A 25,329-nucleotide genomic window follows, 5' to 3' on the forward strand; every position below is an offset into this window, starting at 1 on the left:
CTCTTATGCCTTTTGCAGCATCCCCATGATCACGTGATTTACATTCAGATACTTAACAACTGGCTCATATTTATGATGGTTGCAGGATCGTGTGATCATCTTTTGCGACGTTCTGACAAGCAAAGTCAATGGGGAAACCAAATTTATTTAATAACCATGTTACTAATTTAACAACTGCAGTGGTTCACTTGACAAATGTGGGAAGAAAGGTCATAATATGGGGCAAAACTCACTTAACAAATTTCTCACTTAGCAACATAAATTCTGTGCTCAATTGTGGACATAAATCGAAGACTACCTGTATTCCTTTGTACTGGCTACAGGACATGAAAGTGGGAGGCGGTGTTGTGATGCTTATTCACCTTCCTTTGTGGCCAGTTGTAGACAATGTTGCCTGGTGAGGAGAAGCTGAGCCCAAATCCCCTAATGTGTGGGTCCCTCGGGGTTTCATATTCTCAGCCCTCCTGTTTATCATCCACATCAGTGTTGTGGTGATAATCTGTAAAGATAGGAATAGAAATCACTTAATTTTGTTTTTTCCAAACCAAATAAAGACAGGATACTTCAACCATTATTTCTTTTTTCCATTTTTTCAATTTTCTTACAGGGAAGTTGAAACCAAGATAGAAGCAGGAAATATCTCGGTGAGTACATTCTATACAATTCAAATATAAGTTGAATTTGAATTGTTTCTTTTCAACATGAAGCTCCAGAAAAGTGGTATTGTTGTGGTTCTCTTGCTTCATTACATATTTATAGTCAGTGTAGAAACTTTTTTATATCACTTTGCACATCTTGAGTGGAATCATCCTCATTGCTACTATTTGGAATATTGTTTATTTGTTTATTTTTGGTTCATTTCTATAGTGCAGGTTCTTGTGCTTAGGAACAATTGCAGTAAAGAATCATATAGACTTTCCAAGCCTTTTGAAACTGATGCTGCAGCATTTATACTTCATCAAACATTAACTGAAGGCATAGCCAGTGATGTTCATGAAAAAGGTTTAAAAAAATAAATATGGCAATTGAGATGCAAATGAACAAATCTTCAATTGTGTGATCCTGTCCCATATCCTGACTTTTTTCACAGAAACACCCACACCCACACACCCAAACCCCTTGTGCATGACATAAGACAGTGTTTCTGGTCCTGTGATGCACAGAACCAGAGATGGGCTGCTAAGGTGGAACGGTGATGTGTGCTCGTCCCCATGGCTCTGAGTGCTAGTGGAGTCCAGTGCAATTATGCTACTGGACCTGGGCAGATAGCAAAATCATGTGCAGACACGCAGGTGCGCCCATGTTTGGCTGCACCTGCATGTCCGTGCGTGATTTTGCTATCTGCTCAGGTGCAGTAGCATAATTGCACTGGACTCCACTAGCACTCAGAGCCACGGGGGTGAGCTCATGTCACCATTCTACCTTAGCAGCCCACCTCTGCCCAGAACCTTGGGGTTCTGCAATATTGTCACAGAGGTCCATGAAGGCCTCTGAAGGTCCAAATGTTTATGATTTAAATCTTGAGTTACGTCTTGAGGGGAGGGGTCTGTGGCCATGGTTGATGGCCACAAAAGGTGTTCAAAGGGGCTCGTGGTGAAGAAAAGATTGAGAGCCACTGGATAGAGTTTAGAGTGAGAAAACCTGACTTGATCTTTCTTCGTTCTCCATACGTGACACTATGTTTTCTGCGTGATATAACTGGGGGGTGGGGGGAGAGCAAAGGAAGAAAAATCTCCTCTGTGAAAATGCTATCCTGCTATCCTGTAATCTGTCCCAAATTGATTAGTTCCTACTTCTCTGCTTTTCCTCTTTCCGGTAGCCAATCATCTTTGTCTCAGACAGAGCAAACAAGATGAAAGATCGGAAAGGTGGCGAGGGGCCAAGAAAGGACAAGGAAAAAACGAGCCCAAATAAGCAAAAGAAGAGCACTGAGGTTTTATATCGATCAGCATGAGGAACTTGCATGCACTCTAACCAATCAGCATGTTAAAGTGGTGCCAGCTCTGTGAGGTAGCCCAGATAGGAAGCATGCCCAGATGAACTAACTACTAGTATATTTTATTGTAAGGTTATTTTAATAGAATCTTACAAGTCTGGAAGTGCATTTCTTCCTTGTCACTTTTACAGCCCAAGAAACCAGGGAAGATACCTTCTAGATGGTGGCATACCCATAATCCATCTGTGAACTAAGCTGTTTCTTATTCTGACTATTCTCCTGGCTGTAGTTCTTCACACTGTCGCTCAAAAGAATAGTTGCGGCCCTATTTGGACCGGGAGTCACTGCTCACAGTCACTCTTGCCCTCATCACTTCGAGGCTCGACTACTGTAACGCTCTCTACTTGGGGCTACCTTTGAAAAGTGTTCGGAAACTTCAGATCGTGCAGAATGCAGCTGCGAGAGCAATCATGGGCTTCCCTAAATATGCCCATATCACACCAACACTCCGCAGTCTGCATTGGTTGCCGATCAGTTTCTGGTCACAATTCAAAGTGTTGGCTATGACCTATAAAGCCCTTCATGGCACCGGACCAGATTACCCCAGGGACCGCCTTCTGCTGCACGAATCCCAGCGACCAGTTAGGTCCCACAGAGTGGGTCTTCTCTGGGTCCCGTCAACTAAACAATGCCGCTTGGCGGGACCCAGGGGAAGAGCCTTCTCTGTGGTGGCCCCAGCCCTCTGAAACCAACTCCCCCCAGAGATTAGAATTGCCCCCACCCTCCTTGCCTTTCGTAAGCTACTTAAAACCCACCTCTGCCGCCAGGCATGGGGGAATTAAGATTCCTTCTCCCCCTAGGCCTTTACAATTGTATGCATGGTATGTTTGTATGTATGTTTGGTTTTTTATATTAAGGGGTTTTTAATTCACTTTTAGTATTGGATTATTATTGTATACTGTTTATGATTGCTGTTAGCTGCACTGAGTTTTCGGAGAGGGGCGGCATATAAATCCAATAAATAATAATAATAATAATAATAATAATAATAATAATAATCCCCAAATATTCTGATTGCTAAATCAACATGGCAAGCAAGTATTTTCAGATGTAATCGGAGAGGGGCGGGATACAAATCTAATAATAAATAATAATATTTACCTTCCTTAGAGAATTAGAAAATATTTATTCTTTAATGAGGTCAGGATGGCTCAGCGGTTAAAGATGCTGAGCTTGTCAACTGGAAAGCTGACAGTGTTTGAGACAGAGGTGGGTTCTTTGCCAGTCTGTGCACAGCGCCATCTTATTTTCCTAATTTTCAGTGCATTTTTTTGCTCTCGGAGCCTGCACAGAAGGAAAATTGTCCCTCTGTGCATGCACAGAAGCAAAATTGCAACACACCGGTAGGAATAAGAGGAACATACCCCTGGCTTGAGACCTGAGTGTCACACAACAAGGTGAGGTCCTGTTACATGCCCCAGTTTGCACCATTTGGGTAGAATCATCCTCACTGTGTAGTAGCTTACTAGCTATAAGGAGGAAAGAGACACACAGAGAGAGAATGTAAAAAAAATATTTTAGTTCATTCCATAGAGTTAGGTCATTCTATCTCATGGCTGTCTTTCTCTTTATTCTTATCCAATAAATTTGTTTTCTTATGGATTGGCTGTACTGCTGTGGTAGACATACTTTTGCCATGAGAAGAGGTTCCTTGCTCTTCTCCCCTATAGGTTACAACTCCAACCAATCCTACAGTAGCAATGAGAGTCATATGGATACAAAGAATGGGAAGACAGATTTACAGAATCTGTACCTGAAGAGGAATGGAAAACCTAGTTCTTTTGAAAATATTTGCAGTACAGTTAATAACCAGCGCCAATCTAGTTTCAAGTTCGGACAAGCTTAATAATTTATTTTTATAAATTATCAGATTCCATAAGACCTGGAATCAGTGATAAATTTGAGGCATTTCCCAAGCACTTAATTATGGAATTCTATGTACATACAAGGACATTTTCGAACTTGAATGGTTGGCATGCCTCCAAATAAAATCGAGATATAAAGAATGGGAGATAAAATTAGAGCATAAAGAATTAGATAAAATCTTATTAGGAACAGAGAATAAAGTAATAAAAAAAATACCATTACTTACTGAAGCAGGATATGTGGGAAGAACAAGTTAAAGACACGATGCTAATTCGGGGTAAAAATTTTGGATATGGCATTGATTTAGACAACTGGCAAGAACTATGGGAAAGGAATAGAAAGTTAGCAACCACAAATAGAGAAAATCTATACAAGATGTTCTATAGGTAGGACCTCCCTCCTATGAGAATAGCTAAAATGGATAAAAAGAGTTCATCAAAATGTTGCAAATGTAAAGAAGCACTGGGGACCTGCCCCAAAGCCCAAACATTCTGGTATATGATAAAACGCTGGTTGGAAGAGATATTAATGCAAAACATTGAGTTGAAACCAGAGCTCTTCTTATTAGACATCACCAAGGACAAATTCAACAAATAGAATAGAATAGAATAGAATTGAATAGAATTGAATTGAATTTTTATTGGCCAAGTGTGATTGGACACACAAAGGAACCCTATACATTATTATACATTAGCAAGATTAGCCTTTGTTCAGAAATGTAAAGACAAAGAGACACCTTCAGAAGTAATAATTAAGGTATTATCCTGTACTGAAATGGATAGGTTGACGTTAGAACTCAAGAAGAAGAGCGAAACAGATTATTATGAAATCTGGGATGAATTTATAAATGGTTGGAATTGAGGAGGAATGCTGGGATAAGTGATAATGGCTAAGTTGAAAATTTAGAAATTTATGTTCTAGTATTTTTTGAAAGATAGGACTGGAATATGTATAGTTACAATGTATAAAATGGAAAGAATGGGTGTTTTTGAAAGTTGATAGATTGTACATAATGCTTACAATGTTATAAGGTAGGGGAAACTGGTTTCTTGTAAGGTCATTGGAATTGTTTAAACCAGGGAAGTTACACAACATCCAATGTTTTAATTGTATTATTAATTTTTTTAAAATTAAATAAAAAACAAAGAAATATGGAGTTCTGTGACATTTTACAACGGCCAAAAATGCTTTATTGGCCATAATAAAGCATCTTTCTTTTTTAGGCAATTGTAGCTCCAAAAGGTCATTAAACCACCGGCCATCAGTTGAGGATTATCTCTATGAGAACCCAGTTTCCTTTTAAAAGTGCTAATTACTATTCGAGCAATCTAGATGGCTATCCTCTAATCTCCCAGAACTTTAAACCCACCAGAGATTGCTATCTTGCAACTGTCAGGAGCAACTGTCGCAGCCCTTGTGGGGTGCTTGTGGGCAATCTAAGCAATTATATAGACCTGATCTAACTTGCTAGCTCCACTTTTCACAGAGCCTAATCAATTTGCCATTACTTTCCTAGAAATCTATCTCTGGCCTATTCAAGTTAAAGTCCAGCCACCTTGCCCACCATTGGTCTCACTTTTCTGTTTGGGCTCATTTCCTTATGATGCTGTAAAACAAAAGAAAGCTGAAATAAAATCTAAGCACAGTCTCTGCCATGTGATTTTTCATTTGGACCCACTTCTCTTAACCAACCAGATGCCAGTCCTTTTATGGTCACTAAACAAGGACTAGCTGTATTGTTCCTGTATTGCTCTGCACTAATAGAAATATTGTAAATAATTTGAAGTTAATACTCTGTTTCCTCCAAAATAAGACATCCCCTGATAATAAGCCCAATCGGGCTTTTGAGTACATGGCAATAAGGCCAAGCGCTTATTTCAGGATTAAAAAATATATATAAGACAAGGTCTTATTTTCAGGGAGGCATGGTAACTCATTAATAATTTCTCTCAGGAAGAAATAACCCAGAAAGAGGATGGAAAATATTTTCTTCGAAAGATAGGAATCTGGAAAGAAATACAGTGATATCTCTACTTAAGAACTTAATTCATTCCATGACCAGGTTCTTAAGTAGAAAAGTTTGTACGAAGAAGCAATTTTTCCCATAGGAATCAATGCAAAAGTAAATAATGTGTGCGACTGGAGAAACCACAGGGAGGGTGGAGGCCCTGTTTCCTCCCAGGAAATTCCTAGAGAGGCCCCACGGAGACTTCTCTCCACCTTTTCCGGTTACAGTTGTGGAGGCTCGGGTTTGTAAGTGGGAAATGGTTCTTGAGAAGAGGCAAAAAAATCTTGAATACCCGGTTCCTATCTAGAAAAGTTTGTAAATAGAGGCGTTTGTAGGTAATTTCAGCAATGAAGTACTGTATCTCATAAAGATCTAACAGCCCTTCTACTTTCCAAAAGCTGAGAAGTTAATCTTTCTGTCCACTTCTTTTTCATTCCATGTCTTTACAGCCTGCAGAAAGGGATACAGAGAATGAAGAAGATGAGCAGTTCAGAAATATTTTTCGACAAATTGCTGGGGACGTAAGTATATAGCTGTTTCTTAAAGCAGGCCAGCATTGGCAGCTGGCAGTAAATAGCTTATGCAACGCCTGTAGGTAAGCAAAGCTAAGCCCAAATTATTTCAAAGACTTTTCAGTTCTGTAATCTATAAGTAAAAAGAGGCCACGGTAAAAGGGCCCTCCCCAGATGTTCTACCTGCAAGTTGAAAGGGATGGGCAAAACTGAAAAAAGCAAATAAGATTTTGAGATAAATTTATCTGTGAAATGGAAACACTTGTAGGGCTGAAGGAAAATATATTCCCAGGCCATTGTAGCAAAAGACTTCAGATTCCTGCAAGTGAGACAAAAGATTAGGGATTGTACATTGAGATGGCGATGATCAGTAATGGGTTCTGAAATCCTTTATTACTGGTTTGCTCTTGCACGCTCACAATGCTTTTGCACATGTGCAGAAGCGTTCTGAATGGGTGGGTGGAGCCTCCTGCCGCCAGCATTATTGGTTCTAAGTCAGTAAGGGGCATGCATAAGTGCACCAGGGTGCCTTCCGTCCCTTGTCCAATTGTCTCTCCTACTATTCTTCTATTCTATTCTTCTTATACTACTCTCATAATATCCTTCTATTCTCTAATTCAGTGTTTCCCAACCTTGGCAACTTGAAGATACCTGGACTTCAACTCTCAGAATTCCCCAGCCAGCAAGTCCAAATATCTTCAAGTGGCCAAGGTTGGGAAACACTGCTCTAATTGATATATTCTATTCCTAAATTTTCACTTCTATTCTTTCTCTAATATATTTTACTCGAGTATAACCTCTATAACCTTCATTATGTATTATTGTGCATTGGCCAAAATAAATAAATAAACCGGTCTGAACCAGGAGCAAACCACCACTGGTGATGATCTTGGGAATCTTGGTGAGCCTGCAGTATTGGAATTGCTGATCAACCTTTCTTTAAAAAAAAAAAAAAAAAAGGTGGCAGATCAGCTTTCAAGCATAATTTTGGGAGAAATCTGCCAGATGCTTATGAATACCCAGTTCAGAAAGAATTATTCCAATGGATAAAAATAAAGATGGGTTTATTATTCAATTGGGGATGGAAGAAGCCAAGAACTTGAAGTCAAACATAATCTATTCAAAATCCCAAGGACCAAAGAGGCGGGGGGGGGGGGGGACACAAATTAGGAAAATCTTACAGAACTTTCTTAAAAACATTCCTGCTCTTGGTTACATGTCTGGAAAGGAAGAAGGAAAGGAAGCTTAGAATGGCCCAGTTAGCAGCATTCTGAAGTGCTGCCAAGCAGCCTCTCTCTTATGGGGATTTTTTCCTCCTTAGAATTATTTGCTCATTCAGCCCATTTTCAAACTCCTTTTTTATTTTGTTGGCTTCTCTCTGTTCTGCCAGCGTGTCTCAACCGCCTGTAATTACAGGGTAATTAGTCCAGGAAGACACACACCACACGATAAAAGGAAAACCCAAAAGTTTTTATAAACAGAAAAACAGAAACAGCTCCCTTTTTAAATGTCAAAGGGATTTTCTAGTACACACAAGGCACAGGTTAAATGCAGTCCAATTGCTCACCCAATAACTGGGAAATTGAGTCCAATTCTAAAGTCCAGAGAGTCCACACACACAATGCTGAACAGCAAAAACCACGATCTTGACGTAACAATGAATCAGATAAACTGCCATGAGGCTAAAACACCAGGCTGCACTTTTATCTGTAGCGCTAATTACAGCAGCCCCACCCAACCACAGGTGGCCTCATTTTCTCTTGTAATAATCCTTCAGTTGTTGTCTCCTATGCATCACTCTACACATGCATGGATGTGTCATTAATTCTTGTTCAGAATCCAGGGATGAAACAGATGACTGATCTCCTCCTGGGCTGTCTGCCAAACTCCCCTCTTCCCTGTCACTCATGCTTCCTTGGTCAGAGGAGGCTTCGTCGGCAGATTCCATGGGGAGCAAAACAGACCTGCGGCATGTGGATGTTTCCCCCACATCCACCTGCACATTCCTTGGGGCAGGAGCTGGGCCAGAGCTAACCACAACACTCTCCCACTGACAGGGCAACAAAGCCCAGAATCCCTTTATATAATTTCTTTCCAACATTCCACTCAAGAAGTTGAAGAGTGTATTGCTAACAACCTTAAAGTTAGTAACAAATACCTAATACTTTACAATGCTAGAAGCAGAACATAGATCAAGGAGATGCTTGGATAACTGAATGATATGGGAAAGAAATGATGTGGATTACCCCAACAATTTGACCCATCCTAAACATAATATGCTCGTTCTTGCAATGTCTCATTTCCACAGCTCTTTGCATTTTTTTAAAATGACTTACAGGACATGGAGATCAGTGCTGATGAATTAAGGAATGTCCTCAACAACGTTCTGAAAAAACGTAAGCGTTGCTTCTCTCTTTCCTTATTTCTGGGGTAGGCAACGATGGCTCTTCTATGACTTGTGGACTTCAACTCCCAGAATTCCTGAGTCAATCATGCTAGCTCAGGAATTCTGGGTCTTGAAGTCCACATGTCATAGAAGAGCCAGCTTTGCCTACCCCTGCCTTATATAACCCCCAAGAATATAAAGACGCAGAGACTGGATTTTGTACAAGTCTCATTTTACAATATGATTTGCTGAGGTTATTCTGGTGATGAAATCCTAAAGATCTGAACTTTTCCCATTATGGTACAAAATAATAATTTGGCATATGAAGCACAAATGTAGCCATGTTCATTAGGAAGCCATCAGCAAATATATTGTATTGTTGCATCAGGTTTATCATCTTTGGACTTAAATGGGGTTGCACTGCCCCAGATAATCCTAGTGCATAATCTGGGATTTCACTTCTATTCTAAAGAAGCAGGCAGCAGCTATGACTAGAAGGGCTACAATTTTGCTAAATTATCTTGATTACTCATGCCCTGGTCCATCTCCCTATGGATTACTACAATTTGCTCTACATCTGCAGACTACTATAGCTTTGGGGGGGGAGGCTAGGAATGTGCATATATTACATATAAAGTTTCTTAATGCTCAGAATGTAATAACTGGTTTACATTTTAAATGTACCAAGACCACAGTTAGCTTTCATGTTATATAGTAATAGAGTATTTCACTGCATTTTAGATAAAGTCTTGAAAACAGAAGGTTTTGCCCTGGAATCCTGCCGCAGCATGATTGCCTTAATGGATGTATCCTTTTTAATTAATAATATCAATATCAATATCAACTTTATTTGATTAGTCAATCGATCATATCAAAGCGAGGAAAAGGATCACATCAGTCGTCATAAAACTGTGACTGGTTAAAATACAATAAAATTGGCTAAAATAGAGGGAATTTGAATAAATAATAAGTTAAAATGCAGTATAATATGCTAAAATTGAGTAGTAAAACATGAGAATATAACTCGTGCAAAGGATTATATTAAACAAATCTAAGATACTGATATAAAATATTCTTAAGTGAGTTCATCTCCTTTGCTTCTATAAAACGTATTCTCATCTGAACAGCCTTGACTATAAACTTAGCGGTTCTAGAAACTACATATATATTTGTACCCTGAAGAAAATATGATAATTGTTTATTACAGTCCCAGTGTATGATTTTGTCAAGTAGGGTCTGTAAATACTGAGGTCTTACTGAGGAGTATACTTTACAATTGAGTAGCACATGTGCAATGTCTTCTATTTCTGGTGCACCGCAAATGCATGTTCTCTCAAAATATGGTACTTGGTGGAATCGTCCATATTTGACCATAGAATCTAACTGCTCAAATCTTGCTCTAGTGAGTGCTGTTCTATGGTATTGAGTCAGATCCATTGTCAGGTATTTTTCTAGTTGAAAGGCTGTTTTGTTCTTGGCTAACCATTTCAGTGACCTGCACTTAGAAAGTGCCTCAATATCAGTTTGATATTTTTAATTAATAAAAAATTAGAAGACAAAATAACAATAATTCCTTGCGCTAAAAAGCTGTTATTCCCATCCTTTTAAAGATTTGTTTCCTATTATAAACTTTATCAATTTTGGGAGCAAAACCATGACAGTTGACCCAGAATATAGTTATATCTTTGCAATGTGGGGAAACATGATTTAGCAGGATGGGATATGCAGTCATAAAATAAATAATTGTCATCATATTATTGAAGTGCAATGAGTTTTATTTATAATTATATTTTTAAAATCACTCCATAATTGTTCTATTAATTTTTTGTAATTGTTTTAGTACTTTTTTTAATTCTTACAGAAACAATCTATAAGAGAACATAACTTCTATTTCACGGGTAAAGAATTATCTACAACCAGAAGCCCTTGGCTGAATTTGTCTGAACAAAAACATGAATGACCCTATGAAATTGTTAATAAATGGTTAAATGTTAATGCAGTAGAAGGGTGGAATCATGAAATATATGAGAACTAATAATAGTGTGAATCATTTCATTTGATTTTTATTTAATGTAGATGTTAATTACTTTGTTCTAGCCTTTTCCGGTTCTTAGAGAATGGGTTCTTGCATGCCATTTCATTGTGACTTTCAGCCCCCCCAGATTTCACACACTCTTCATCTAAAGCAGAGGCATCAAACTCGATTTCATTGAGGCCATCATCAGGGCAGCCTCTCAGGGGGCTGGAGTGAGCGTGGCCAGAGTGGGCACAGCCAGCTCAATGTCACTCATGTTTACCGTTCCCTGTAAGCTGCGCGTGTGAGAGTGCGCTCTCTCTAAAATACCCCCGCACGCACCCTTTTCCTTGGTCGCGCGCTCCTCATCCCCCTGCCAGCCCGCGGGGGGGGCGGGCGGGGAGGCGCAGGCAGTAGAAGGGAGCCGCGGCCGTCCCTGCCTCTCCCTCCGGCCCCCTCGTGCTCCTGGCCTCTCGGCCCTGATGAGAAAGGAAGGAAGGAAGTGAGAGAGAGGAAGAAAGAGAGAGAGAGAAGAGTGGAAGGAAGAGAGAGAGAAATGATAGAAAAGGGGGAGAAAAAAAGAGAAATGAGAAAATGATTCAGGCAGAGAATGACACGAAAGAGATAGAAACAGAGAGAGAAGTGACTCTTGATTTAAAGCATATAGTAAAAGCACTTAAATAATAACAGAGAAAAAAACCCAGCCCTCACCTGTTTTTATTAATCGTTTTTCTGGTTGTTTTAGTTTTAATAGTAATGGATTTTGGTTTTTTAAAATTATTAATTCCTTTTAATAAAAAAGAAAAGATTTATTTATTTGTTTGTTTGTTTGTTTGTTTGTTTATTTATTTATTTATTTATTTATTTATTTATTTATTTATTTATACTTCTATGCCGCTCAGTCCCAAAGGGACTGTCGCTCAGACACTATACTTTTCCGCCCACACCGAAAAAAAATTAGAGGGAACATTGCTCATGTTGGGAGTGCCTGTGGTCACCCGAGCGCTCTGCCAGAGAAAATGGGTTCCCAACCTCATTTTTTGTCTATAATGGCGTCCTGCTGCAACCCTCTGCTAGCGAAAACGGAGCTTGTTTCCAGGATGGCACCACAGGCTAGTCCTAAGCACTCCTTAGTTGGGATTCGGACCCCAGGCCTTGAGTTTGACACCCCTTGTTTAAAGAGCCTCTTTTCTAATATCTCACTATCTAAGCAATTAAGATGTTTTATCTCAGATGTTCCATTTCTGGAAACGAAAAGAAAAATGTTTGAAAAGTTTGAACTTAACTGCTATCACAGACAGATGGTTCCGGGAAAATAAATCTTGATGAATTTCGCCATCTTTGGACTAAAATTAAAAGCTGGCAGGTATTCTTGTTTTGTTGAATTCATTGTGGTCTAGACAGAACATGACAACAGCAATAAGGATACAAAATAGAAGAGCTGGTCATTCACCAGTAAATCACCATCTTTAACACTCTGTTCACATATTATTTTAAAGCACGTGGAAGAAATGATATAGTGTTTCTTTTCCAAACTCCAAGATTTATTGCATTATGTTTTGCAGCTTTGTTATCCAGTTCTTATAGTTGGAATGATTAGAGAGGGCTACAAATATTGTAAATATAAAACTAGGTCAGTGGTGGATTGCTGCCGGTTCGGAACGGTTCTTTAGAACTGGTAATGAAAATTTACTGCCACTTGCTGAATTGGCGATGACCGGTAGTCCACGCTCCCTAACCAGTCCTCTGGTCATCAGTTTGCAAAAAAAAAACTCTGCACATGCACAAAGGCTTCTGTGCATGCACAGAGAGTCATTTCTTGGTGTTTTGCACAATGTGACATTGGCGCACGCGCAAAACACACACTTCCATTGCAATGTGAATGGGTAGGAAAGCAGTGATGGGCTCCTATGGGTATGGTCAGGTACGCAGAACCGGTAGAAAAATTTTGATCCCCCCCCCCCCCTTTTTTCCCCGTCTGGGCTTTGTTGGGTATTCTGGTTAATATTAATATTACTAGCATTAGCAAAGTTTAGCTGGCTTTAGTTGCAGTGGATTCAGCATGGCAAGAAATCAATTGTATGGCTTAGAATCCCATTTGTTGGTAATGAATGATCACTCCTTCATAAAGATGAAATAAACTGTAACCTTTACTTACAATTCAGTTGATTCATGCATTTACACAATGCAGGCATATATGCTTATTTTTCAGTATATATCAATAACTTCTGGATGCTTCCATGTGTGAGGATGTCTTCGGATTGATCTCACACATGTGTCCTCAACCGAGGACAATGGAGCACACAGGGAGAGAGAAGGAGGTGGAAGAAGGCTCAGCAGGGCCAAAAAGAGGATCAGAAGGGGAGGAGCATCTACTCTGCAGAAGTTTATATAGTCTGCAGAGTACCTGCCCCTTTTGGTCATCAAAAGGTGACACGCTAGTCAGTTAATTGCGACCTGACCATAGAGGTATGTTTACAAGAGAGTGCAAGCATGTAGTAGAGTGGTTAAACCCAACACACATATGGCATATACAGTGTTCCCTCGATTTTTGCAGGTTCAAACTTCGCGAAAAGTTTATACCACGGTTTTTCAAAAATATTAATTAAAAAATACTTCACGGGTTTTTTCCCTACACCATGGTTTTTCCCGGCTCATGATGCCATGTCATCGCCAACCTTTCGTCTGCCTTTAATAAATATTTTTTTAATAAACTTTAATAAATAAACATGGTGTGTAAATAATCTGAATGGTTGCTAAAGGAATGGAAAATTGTAATTTAGGGGTTTAAAGTGTTAAGGGAAGGCTTGTGATACTGTTCATAGCCAAAAATAGTGTATTTACTTCTGCATCTCTACTTCGCGGAAATTCGACTTTCGCAGGCGGTCTCGGAACGCATCCCCCGCGAAAAGCAAGGGAACACTATACGTAAAATTAAATAGTATATTTTTTATGTTTAGTAATAGTAAATAGACAGGGAAATTGTATCTCTTTAAGGCAAGGAGAGGCCAGTCACCCTAATCCTAACCGAAACCCCTGATGTGAGTGACCTCAAGTTGGCCACCTTTAAGCCAGACACATGACCTTTAAGCCAGCCCCGGTCACATGATCGTCAAGCTACTCCTACCTGGTCACATGGCTGGCAGGGTACACCCACAAAATAAGACACACCTACAGTGTGGTAGTAAAACTTTTTGCAGCCCTTCACTGTAGGAAAGGTAAGTGGACCCACCCCTGAACTAAGTATAGGAAAGAATGTTGAGTGGGTCCACATATATGATTCATTCTCTCTTTGTGATTCTTGCTTCGTCATTTCATGATTTAGTTTACCAGCATTTCTGGGACAGTGCATTATTAGTCTGGGAAATAGTTTATGCGTCAAATTCTTGCAAGTTATTTCACTTTTTGCTTTTCCAGAAAATTTTCAAGCGTTATGACTCTGATCACTCAGGAACCATTAACAGCTATGAGATGCGCAATGCAGTTAAAGATGCAGGTTTGTATGGTGCTAGCCGGGTTCTCAGACAGAATTTGGGGTGGGGAGGTCTTCTCTTATTTTCTCTGTCTGGATGTTTGTAACTTTTCACAGAAAAGAAGTCACTTCTCTCCATCAGGACCTTCTCATCTCTTTCTCTCCTCAGGATTTCAACTGAATAACCAATTATATGATATCATTACAATGCGCTACGGTAACAGAAATATGAATATTGAATTTGACAGTTTCATCTGTTGCTTTGTGCGACTAGAAGGAATGTTCCGTGAGTACATTTCTTTAAAATGTCTCTACAGTGGTACCTCTACTTAAGAATGCTTCTACTTAAGAAGTTTTCTAGATAAGAACCGGGTGTTCAAGATTTTTTTGAACCATTTTCTACTTATGAACCTGAGCCCGGAAAAATTTCCCAGGAAATTTGAGAGCAGCACGAAGGCCTGGCCAGTTTCCTGCCATTCCCCCTTTAATCCCAGCCATCTTGGGCTTTTCTGGGCTGCCAGAGGAGCCTTTTGGTGGTGCCTAAAGAGGCTTTGGCAGCCCAGAACGAACAGAGGGAGGCGCGTGCTCCTCCTCGCCACCTCAGAGTCCCTCTTTTTTAAAAAACCTTAAAGTTTTGGATCTTTTTGATTCCCCTCACCTCACCTACTTCCTCAGCAGCGACTCTCCTCCTCTTCTTCCTCCTCCTCCTCCCACCCGAATTCCGAGCTTTTATTTCTTTCCTAATGGGTTTGCACGCATTATTTGCTTTTACATTGATTCCTATGGGAAAAATTGCTTCTACTTAAGAACATGGTCACAGAACTAATTAAATTCTTAAGCAGAGGTACCACTGTATCTTGTTATTCTATTCCAAGATCCCAGGATGGTTGGGGTTTTTTAGCATATGGCATACATAACCAGGGAAGTCTACAATGGTTTTTACCACAAAATAGTGGTAAAAGATTGCTAATTCATTTTGTTCATGCATGTACACTATCCATGGTACATCACAGGGAGCAAACTAGCTTTTCACCAAGTGGCTAACAGGTAGCAAGATCCTAGAGAATCTGTTTCATGAATAGCATCTGATGCTGGGACATAGGGTCTTCCAACTGGAATTCAGCTGCTCTTATCTTCAACTTTTCTTTGTACTTTAGGCCTTGTAAATAGTGCTTCCCAGTAGCGGGTTGCTACCAGCTAACCAAGAAAATCGCCAAGAAGGCATCAAGAGTTGTTAATCTAATCCTACGTAGCTTCTGCTCTGGAAATCTCACACTACTTACCAGAGCTTACAAAACTTTCGCCAGACCCATCCTAGAATACAGCTCACCTGTTTGGAACACATACCACATTTCTGACATTAACACCCTCGAAAATGTCCAAAGATACTTCACCAGAAGAGCCCTTCACTCCGCTACCCAAACAGAATTCCCTACGAAACTAGACTTACAATCCTGGGTCTAGAAAGCTTAGAACTACGACGCCTTAAACATGATCTAAGTATTTCCCACAAGATCATATGTTGCAATGTCCTGTCTGTCAAAGACTATTTCAACTTCAACCACAACAACACAAGAGCACACAACAGATTCAAGCTTAACATTAACCGCTCCAAATTTGACTGTAAAAAATACGACTTTAGTAATCAAGTTGTCAAAGCGTGGAACTCATTACCGGACTCCGTAGTATGTTCCCCTAATCCCCAACATTTTACCCTTAGACTATCCACGGTTGACTTCTCCAAATTCCTAAGAGGTCAGTAAGGGGCGTACATAAGCGCACTAGAGTGCCTTCCATCCCCTGTCCTATTGTCCTTCCTATATCTCGTATTTCTTCTCTACTATATCCTCTATATAAGCTTCATTGTGTATTACTGTGTATTGGACAAAATAAACAAACAAATAAATAAAATAAGTATGGTAAAGAACGACACACCGGTAGCAATCACTGTGTTGCACACGCAGCTTCGGTTAGCGTGTGTGCACATGTGCATGCGTCCTAGTTTTTGCTTCTGCGCATGTCCAGGAAGCAAAATCTTGTGAGGGGACAGGTGTGAGAAAGAAATTTCAGTGATTTTTTTGCTTCTGCGCATGAGTGGAAGCAAAAAAAATCTCACGCACGTACGCGGCCCCTCATGAGATTTTACTTCCTGCACATGCACAGAAACAAAAACATGCTGGGACACACACACGCACACAAGCTAACCAATGCTATGTATGCAGTACACCGGTAGTGATGGTAATAGGAATCCACCTCTAGTGCTTCCTCTTCATAAGTTGTATAGTAGGGATACCAAACTCAAGGCCCAGGCCCAAGGTGCTTAGATCTGGCCTGCAGAGCCTCCCTGGAAACACTGAAGGAACAGCCCACGGTGCCTCTGCCAGCAACAACAGAACTCGGGAGGGCCATGAGTGGCCCTTCCAAGCTCCATTTTGGCTGGCAGAGCTCTGCAGGAGGCCATCGCAGCCAAAAATGAAGCCTGGTGGGGGGGGTGCCCCAGACATGAGTGATATTGCCCCATGATACTACGGAGTAGTATCTACGGAGAGGGGCAGCAAACAAATCCAATAAATTATTATTATTAAATTATTAATTGTTATTATACTGCCCTCAATAAAATCGAGTTTGACACTCCTGTTGTATAGGAACTAGAAATAAGCAATGCATTTGTTTTGGTAGAAGTGTCCTAAAGCAAAAAAATCCCTAGTCTCTTTAGCTATCTTAGCTCTTGCCACATGAATATTATTTATTTATTTATTTATTTTATTTTATTTATTAGATTTGTATGCCGCCCCTCTCCGTAGACTCGGGGTGGCTCACAACACAATAAAACAATTCATAACAAATCTAATAATTTACAATTTAAAGTATTTAAAAAACCCCATTATTAAGCAAACATACATACAAACATACCATACATACATTGTATAGGCCCGGGGGAGATATCTCAGTTCCCCCATGCCTGACGACAAAGGTGGGTTTTAAGGAGTTATTACCTGACTGGAAGTATTTTCAGAAACAGATAGCATTTCATTCCATTGTTTGTTTATATCATTTATATAGGCATCCATTTCACAAGCAACTCTGGGTGGCAAACAACAAAATTGATATTTATTTATTTATTTATTCATTCATTCATTCATTCATTCATTCATTCGATTTTTAAACTGTGTTAGGGGCTCTTGTGGTTAATCGTGTTATTTATTTATTCAATTTTTATGCCGCCCTTCTCCTTAGACTCAGGGCGGCTTACAACATGTTAGCAATAGCACTTTTTAACAGAGCCAGCCTATTGCCCCCACAATCCGGGTCCTCATTTTACCCACCTTGGAAGGATGGAAGGCTGAGTCAACCTTGAGCTGGTGATGAGATTTGAACCGCTGACCTACAGATCTACAGTCAGCTTCAGTAGCCTGCAGTACAGCACTCTACCTGCTGCGCCACCCCGGCTCATATTGCCTGCTTCATGGAAAGACTGCTTCTTTGGTCAAATCAAAACATCCAAATCCCACATGGCCTCTTTAAACTGAGAGTCCATGTTATTAACAGGAAAATATCTACTTGTCTAAACAAATGTTTTCTCAAATATCGAAGTATCCAAGGCTGAGGGTTGATAGTTATGCAATTCTGTTATATAAGATAAATTATCTGACTGAATGGTATACAGTAGCTAGGAATTTCCTATTAATATTGAAATGATAACGTTAACAATAATGAGAACAAATTGTGGTTCTAATATGTTGTGTTTACTGTTCCAATTTCTTGGCTTCCTACATAGAATGATCTTCCTTATGTTTCTCTCATGTTAGGTGCATTCAATGCCTTTGATAAAGATGGAGATGGCATTATTAAACTGAACGTCTTAGAGGTAACTACAGATGTATTTACTCAAACGCTGATAATCATGCCACTTTGAGAAGTTTACAGAAAAGAATGCCCATATTATAATAATTAAAAATGTATAGCAAATATTTATTTATTTTTAAAACCAGGAAACAAACAATTATCTTAGAAAAACAAACTAACTCTCTGAAAGGGGTCCATCTTAACTTTCTTCCCAAAGGCCAACACAGAAGTCTAATTAAACTATTCCATGATAAAGGTCATATCAGAGAAGCATTTTCTCTCATTTCCCCTTAATCTTTATGAACCCCAAGGAGTAAAGAACAGTTTTTCCCAAGTTGTTCCCATTTAATGTGTCAGTTATTGAAGCTAGATTTTCTGATTCATGTAAGACTTCACAAGTCAAAATCAGTACAGTAGTACCTCTACTTACAAACTTAATTCATTCTGTGGCCAGGTTCTTAAGTAGAAAAGTTTGTAAGAAGAAGAAATTTGTTCTATAGGAATCAACGTAAAGGCAAATAATGCGTGCAATTGGGGAAACCACAGGGAGGGTGGAGGCCCTGTTTCCTCCCAGGAGATTTCTAGAGAGGCCCCATGGAGGCTTCTCCCCGCCTTTTCCAGCCTTGTTTCCTCCCAGAAGATTCCTAGAGAGACCCCACAGAGGCTTCTCCCTGCCTTTTCCGGTTACAGTTTCGGAGGCTCAGGTTTGTAAGTGGAAAATGGTTCTTGAGAAGAGGCTAAAAAATATTGAACACCCGGTTCTTATCTAGAAAAGTTTTTAAGTAGAGGCATTTGTAGGTAGAGGTACCACTGTACTTAAATTGCCGAATTTTGGCACCCAAATGCAAAGTTTACAATACAGATGAAAAACAGTCATGGCATATAGTGATAGTTAGCACACACATCACTGCATCCTTATTCATTATGGGTTCCTTATTGCCTTTAAAACAGCCAGGAGTGGGTTGCTATCGGTGCAGTAGCAACCTACTCCTGGCTGTTTCAGATTTCAGTGCATTTTTGCTTCAGTAGCTATAATCAGCCCGAAACACAGCTGAAAAGCTGATCAACTGTGCTTCCGGCAAAGGAACAAAGGTAAGTATAAACTCAGGGGTGGGCAGGAGGGCCCTTTTTCAATCTGCAGCAGATGAAAAAAACTTCAAAACAGTAAAATAAATTCCAAAAAATATTCCAGAGAAGATGGTGGCGTCCACCAACCGGCACCAACTGAACTGGATCTGTGACACTATCATGATGTCATCAGCAGGTCGCTACTGGTTTGGGCGATCCAGTCCGAACCGGCAGCAACTCATCCCTGAGCGTTGGGATTTACTGTATATGTGTCTGAAATTATTTCAAAGATTATTCTTCTGATAGTGAAACCTTAATTTACCTTTAATAGTGTGTATTATAATTTATTTTTGAGGTAGCAAAAAATAAATGTTCTTAAGAGTTCTAACCCAACTTTGTGATAGAGTACAAGCTTGAAGAATGAACTAATTTCTAATTGAGCTAATACAACCTAGCAAATGCAGTGTCACAGGTGTAATAATACACCTGTATATTTTTATTTGGACATAAGTATCTGAGTATAGGAATAGAAATTGACTTAAAATACAAACAGAACGCAAACAAAATTGTTTGTTGAACACATTCAGTTTGTATTTTAAGTCAATTTCTTTATTGGGTTAAAGGGATTTGCACAAATCAGTTAGTTCTGCTTATTAAAGAAATGCCTATTATCTTACAATACTCATTTTCTACTTTCAGTGGCTACAGCTCACCATGTATGCCTGAGTATCACTTATTTCGCACCTTCTCTTGGATTATTGACTTAATGAGCCAACATTCAGTTACAAGATTCTGATCTTTCGACATCTCCTTCTTAAAAATTACATGGAAAGGATGTATAAATTCAGCAGATTTATGTTCAAGGAAAGAGCTTACGGAGAAGAAACAAAAGCAGTGAAGCATGTTGTGCACAAGAAGGATCCTGCTCTCCTGATGGAATCAACTCTAGATATATGGCTTCTCTGCAAATCAAAATTATTGTTCTTACTTTGAAACAGCACCTCTTCTGACCATCTGAGATCTTCAGGGGGCAGCAGAACAATTTATTTATATATTAAACACTACAACTTGCCAAAATGTGATTCATCTAAGAAATTCAACTCATCGAAAAATAACAGGACTCAAAACATTTAACTATCTAAATTATTTTTATATGACTTAGTATCTTAGGTTACATCAGTTATTATTCCTGTAGCCCAAGCTTCCTACAATCATGCTCGGCAACAGAATATATCAATGTATCAAATGATGTGTCAAATGACTAGATAGATGGCTAAGTATTGGGGCTGAATTATAGGTGGTCCCCAACCATTCATTTATAGCGACCACTTGAAGTTACAACAGCACTGGGGTGGGAGGGGAAAGTGACTTCCAACCAGGCCTAGCACTTACAACTCTTGTACCACCACCCAAAATCATGTTTTCACATTTTGGATGCTTGGCAACTGGCATATATTTACAATGGTTGCGGTGTCCTGGAGTCACGTGATTCACTTAGCTGCAGTGACTGTGCACAACAGAGGTGGGTTCCTACCAGTTTGGATCAGTTATATAGAACCGTTAGTTACTTGGCGGCCTAGGTCGCTGGAACTGGCAGTGACCCAGGCCTGCCACACCCCCAAGCTGGTTCTCTCGGCGGTGCCTATGGTTTGTTTTTTCCTTCTGTTCATGCAGGTTTAGCACTTGTACATGTGCGCGCAGGGCGCACAATGTACGCCCATCCATACTGCATGTCCCTGAGAACTGGCAGTAGGAGACTCGGGAACCTACCCCTGGTGCCCAATGGTCATATAATCAGGTGCGACTGACTTAACAACATCTCACTTAGCAATAGAAATTCTAGTCCCCATCATAGTTGTTAAGTCGAGGGGCTACTTGCAATTAATTTTCTTCCTAGGCTGCAGGGAAAACATTTTATAAGTTTGTTCTGGCTGTAACAAACTGACAGATTCAGCAAGTCTGGGTTCTCTTACGGTAGAACTTTTACAGAAATCTGTATTGGCATATAAACAAGACTTCTTTTATAAGACATTTTGCACATAGGGTTGTAACTGTGATCTAGTGCTGTGACTACATTTGCTTGGAAGCTGCATTCCTTATCCCATTTTTAAAAATACCATGCAAGCAATGTTTCCATTGTTTTGGGGATAATGTGGCCAAAGTTGCATAATAAATAAATGAGACCTCTTTCAGTGGTTCTGCTGTGTTAAAATTATGAAGTATGATTTTTTAAAGGAACCCTGTGAAAAAATGCCACCTGTAGATATCCAGTTGATTTTATAGATTTTTAAGGAGGATTGCTATCCAATATTTTTCTTTATGTTTGGAATTGTGGTTTTGGGAAGTTGACCTTTCAGGTGTGTGGAGTAGCTAGATTAAAACAAAAGAGTGAAACAAGCTTTATGTTATGGAAACATTCTTCCAAGAGTGTTTTTTGCTATACAGTACTTAGAGGCCAGAGCTTGACTCTCAACAATTTAAAGACATCTGGACTTCAACTCCCAGAATCCCTCTTGGTTGACTGGGGAACCTTTTTAAAATTGCTCTGAATTTTGATGCCAAACGATCCTTTTCCCATTTTCCCCCTTAAAAGTAAATGACATATTTAAATTACTGAGTGAAATCTGAAGAAAAAAATAGACCACACCACATCTCTCTTGGGATAAAGTAAATTTATTTTGTTTTCTTTTTGCTGTTTGTCTTATCTAATTCACAGCTTTGTAGCAAAAAAGGAAAGACTAAATCATTCACTGAAACAATTTGAGAAAAGATGTTAGACAGTTACAGCATAGTAAGTATGCTATTTTCCCACCTGGTATTTCTGCAATTACAGGAATCTGTTCATGCCTTAAATGATGTATTGTTTTAGAACGTCTAGTTGAATTAATGCACAGTACTGTATGGAGCACCTACTTGTATGTTCTGTGGAAACCATCTCTCACAACTATAGATTATCTAGGAAACTCAGTGTTTAGAGCAAGTTAGCTGCTGGCTGCCCAAATACTAATTCTTAATGTATCTGTCTTTGAACATATTTGAACTATGAAACACATATCTCCAACCTGCATTATAAAAGAAGATAAAATGTCATGCTAGCTTTTTTATATCTAATGTCATTAGAATGCAGCCCAGACTTTTTAAGGTGGGTGCTTTGCCACTTTAAGATGTTGCTGCTTTTATGTTTCAATCCACCGTAACTCAGGTAGTGTCTCAAAGTCCAAACAGAAGCTGGAATACTTGCAAGTGTTCTGTTATTTAGTGGGACAAAAATGCAACCAGCCAAAATACCTGAATTCTACGGAGCTGATACACACAACAGTCCTCCACAGCAGAACCATTAATGTAAAGAAACACATTCACCACACACACACACACGCACACACAAACTTAAAGGCATTTTAAAAATGCACACCTCTTTATACCGAGGAAATATCTTGGCATGCAGTCGAAATACATTGCATATGCAACCTGCAACAACTTACTCAGACATCAGCCAGCACGCAAAACTAAACACTTCCCACACACTTCAATAATGCACTCTGCGATTCACTCTGGCAACCTCATTTCTATCTCCTTTCCTTCAAAATAAATCTCTTCTAAAGATAAAGTTAATATATTTGAGGAAATGAGACAAAAACCTGCAACCTTCCAGAATGTGACAATCTTCAACGTATGCAACTTCAATGCATCTGCCTTGCCATTCTATCAATAATCAGCAAAACTCCATTTGCCCTCTTTGAATAAAGATTTCTAGAGCAATCTAAAGAAGCATGCTTACATTTCCAACTAAAGAGATATAAGTCCGGAAACAACCTCAAACCAAACAAACCACCTGAATCGCAAGATAAGAGTCCACATGAAAGAACTGTGGAGCTTCAGCCCAACACACTGAAGGAGGAGGAGTTTAACTTCCTAAATAATGTACATGTAGCCTCATTTGCAACGATTCTTCTTATTAAGAAAAACATATATCATAGGACAAACTAATAATAAACTTGGCCACACTTTTATCGCTGAACACGTTTTAATACAAATTATGAAAGCGTCTCAAAACACACTCATCTTAAATGTGCATCCTCACACACTCAAGCATACATAGTAAAAAAAAAACAATTAAGCAGTCCGTTATAAATCACTTGCAATTACTGATGTCAAGACATTTCAGTCACTGCATATCAAGGCACTATCCACTCCCACTTAAAATACTGAAAAAGAAACTTGAAGAGGATGCAAAATTAAAATTCACCCGTTCACGTTAATAACGCACTCCATATATTTTTCTTCACAAAAATACTTCCTATCTCTGTAATTTAACTTCAAACACATTCGATTAGGAATGAGCTATGTTTTAAAATGTTATTCGATATTTGGCTGTCTACAAAATGAGTTTTTGCAGCCATTCAAAAAAGCATTTGAGGGTTTCCTTCGCCCTGTTTGATTTTAGTTGCCAACAATGTAATGGAAAGAGTTGACACTATTGTCCAGAAATCACACACAGGCTACAGAGGTTGTTCTAAAAATAGAAGATAACCAGTGAATTGTTCATTATTTCTGAACATAGCAAAAGGTCAAAAGGTGGGACCAAACTCAAAACATCTTCAAGCTATCGGAGTTATCAAGAAATCATGTAAATCAACTTCCATCTGTTCTTCCAACTGTTTTTAAAGGTTGATTACAATACCATTTGTTCTAATATGTATATATTGTCTGGTGTAGTTAAGCTCACAGTCAGTAATGAGGTTTTTAGCTTTTCTGTGGAAGAAAAACCAGAACTAGAAGAAATCTAAATAGGGAACCATTTTCTGAATACCGCAAATTGCAGCACAAAACCTTTCCCAGAGAGCCCTGACCACGTACCCATTTCTTTCACAAACACATGAGTTTCCGGGAAGGGCGGCATAGAAATCGAAGGCTATTTTTCTTTCAATTCTTGCATTTGTCATGCTGCTTGGTTTCGCTCCATTAAATGATAGCACAAAATATATGCAAAATTCTCAGCTTCTGCTTGGGTTTTAAATCTTTGCAGTTTGTGCCCAACAGCTTTTTAACTTGCAATTATAGGAACTGAAATTTAGTCAGTTGCTGTGAAACAAGATGGTTATCAAAAACACAGGATTCTTGCAGGCTTAGCTGAATGAAGCAAGTAAAAATGTGTATAAGTTCACTTACTTCAAATGCCAGAATGGTTATAACTTAAAATTCTCAGAATCAAAAACACAGTCCCAATATTGTGGCAATAGAACACTGGGTATAAACCTAACCAAAAATGTTTAATATAAATTATATTTACTGGTTTTTCTTTCATGGTGCCTGGAACTCTTAAGATAACTGGGAAATAACAGTATGTTTAAGAAACAGGTATTCTGCCATCTTAATAACATGTTCACTGCCAACCTAAGATTCTTTGGAGCCAAAGCATATCCATAAAATCAAGTACAATTGAGATTAATTATGCAGATGTTATATTTTAAACTGAAGCCACAATATAAAGTAACTCAAACAATGAGCCAAATGTTCATTCCCACAGCAAAATATCTTAAAGTAGGGGGAAAAAATAAGGAATTCAACGATCAGATGGTATTTCTAGCCTGAGTTCAATAATGTTTTGATTAACATTAAAATAATCCAAAACCAGAAACATAAATTAACAGGGGATCCTACATATATCATGATGGTTAAAACACTTATATGTAGGGCCCCAAATAAAGTATAAAGCATTACTCTGAATACCAAGTCATAGATAAGCACACTGCACTTATTTGCACTGTACTGAATTGCACTGCACTTATTTGCACAATAAGAGGGAAGGTAGATTTCCCCACCACCAACAAGTGAATGGTATTAACAGTTATTTGGTATGACTGTCATTCCTTTCTCTACAGAGCTGCGAATAGATCCTGTCTCTGTAGACGAAACATAAAAAGGCGTGTGTTCTTTTTGCACTCCAATGATGAACAGGAGGAAAAAGGAAAGAATGAAGTGGACAAGGCATGTAAAATTACTTGTGTATAAAAAAAGACTTCCCAATATGGGAGGCTGAAAAATGTCACGAGTCAATCTTGCTATCATCCTCTGCGTGCTTCTCAATATGTCCCACCGCATCCTAGAGGCAGAAAGAAAACAGGATTGATTTTAATGAGATTTTTATACTTTAATGAGCA

At 39.1% G+C, this 25,329-nt stretch overlaps 2 protein-coding genes across 3 annotated transcripts in view; one reads left to right on the forward strand and one right to left on the reverse strand.

The window, feature by feature from the left end:
* CAPN3 (calpain 3) overlaps positions 1-20,297 on the forward strand; it is a 43,639-nt gene extending 23,342 nt beyond the window's left edge. The window contains exons 14-23 of one of the 2 annotated variants that reach the window (XM_070734352.1): positions 608-644; positions 1,820-1,933; positions 6,320-6,391; positions 8,721-8,778; positions 9,510-9,574; positions 12,080-12,148; positions 14,200-14,278; positions 14,424-14,540; positions 18,064-18,122; positions 19,868-20,297. In XM_070734352.1, the coding sequence (XP_070590453.1) occupies positions 608-644; positions 1,820-1,933; positions 6,320-6,391; positions 8,721-8,778; positions 9,510-9,574; positions 12,080-12,148; positions 14,200-14,278; positions 14,424-14,540; positions 18,064-18,122; positions 19,868-19,894 (697 nt within the window). In that variant the 3' untranslated portion in view covers positions 19,895-20,297. The remainder of the gene's footprint in view (positions 1-607; positions 645-1,819; positions 1,934-6,319; positions 6,392-8,720; positions 8,779-9,509; positions 9,575-12,079; positions 12,149-14,199; positions 14,279-14,423; positions 14,541-18,063; positions 18,123-19,867) is intronic. The other variant, XM_070734359.1, reaches the window with a different exon arrangement.
* A 1,528-nt stretch (positions 20,298-21,825) lies between these two features.
* Positions 21,826-25,329, reverse strand: part of ZNF106 (zinc finger protein 106) — a 48,150-nt gene continuing 44,646 nt past the window's right edge. Inside the window, exon 22 of the mRNA XM_070757738.1 lies at positions 21,826-25,271. Coding sequence (XP_070613839.1) covers positions 25,215-25,271 — 57 coding nt within the window. The 3' untranslated portion in view covers positions 21,826-25,214. The remainder of the gene's footprint in view (positions 25,272-25,329) is intronic.

Source organism: Erythrolamprus reginae, chromosome 1 (genome assembly GCF_031021105.1).
Source record: "Erythrolamprus reginae isolate rEryReg1 chromosome 1, rEryReg1.hap1, whole genome shotgun sequence".
Lineage (NCBI taxonomy): Eukaryota > Metazoa > Chordata > Lepidosauria > Squamata > Dipsadidae > Erythrolamprus > Erythrolamprus reginae.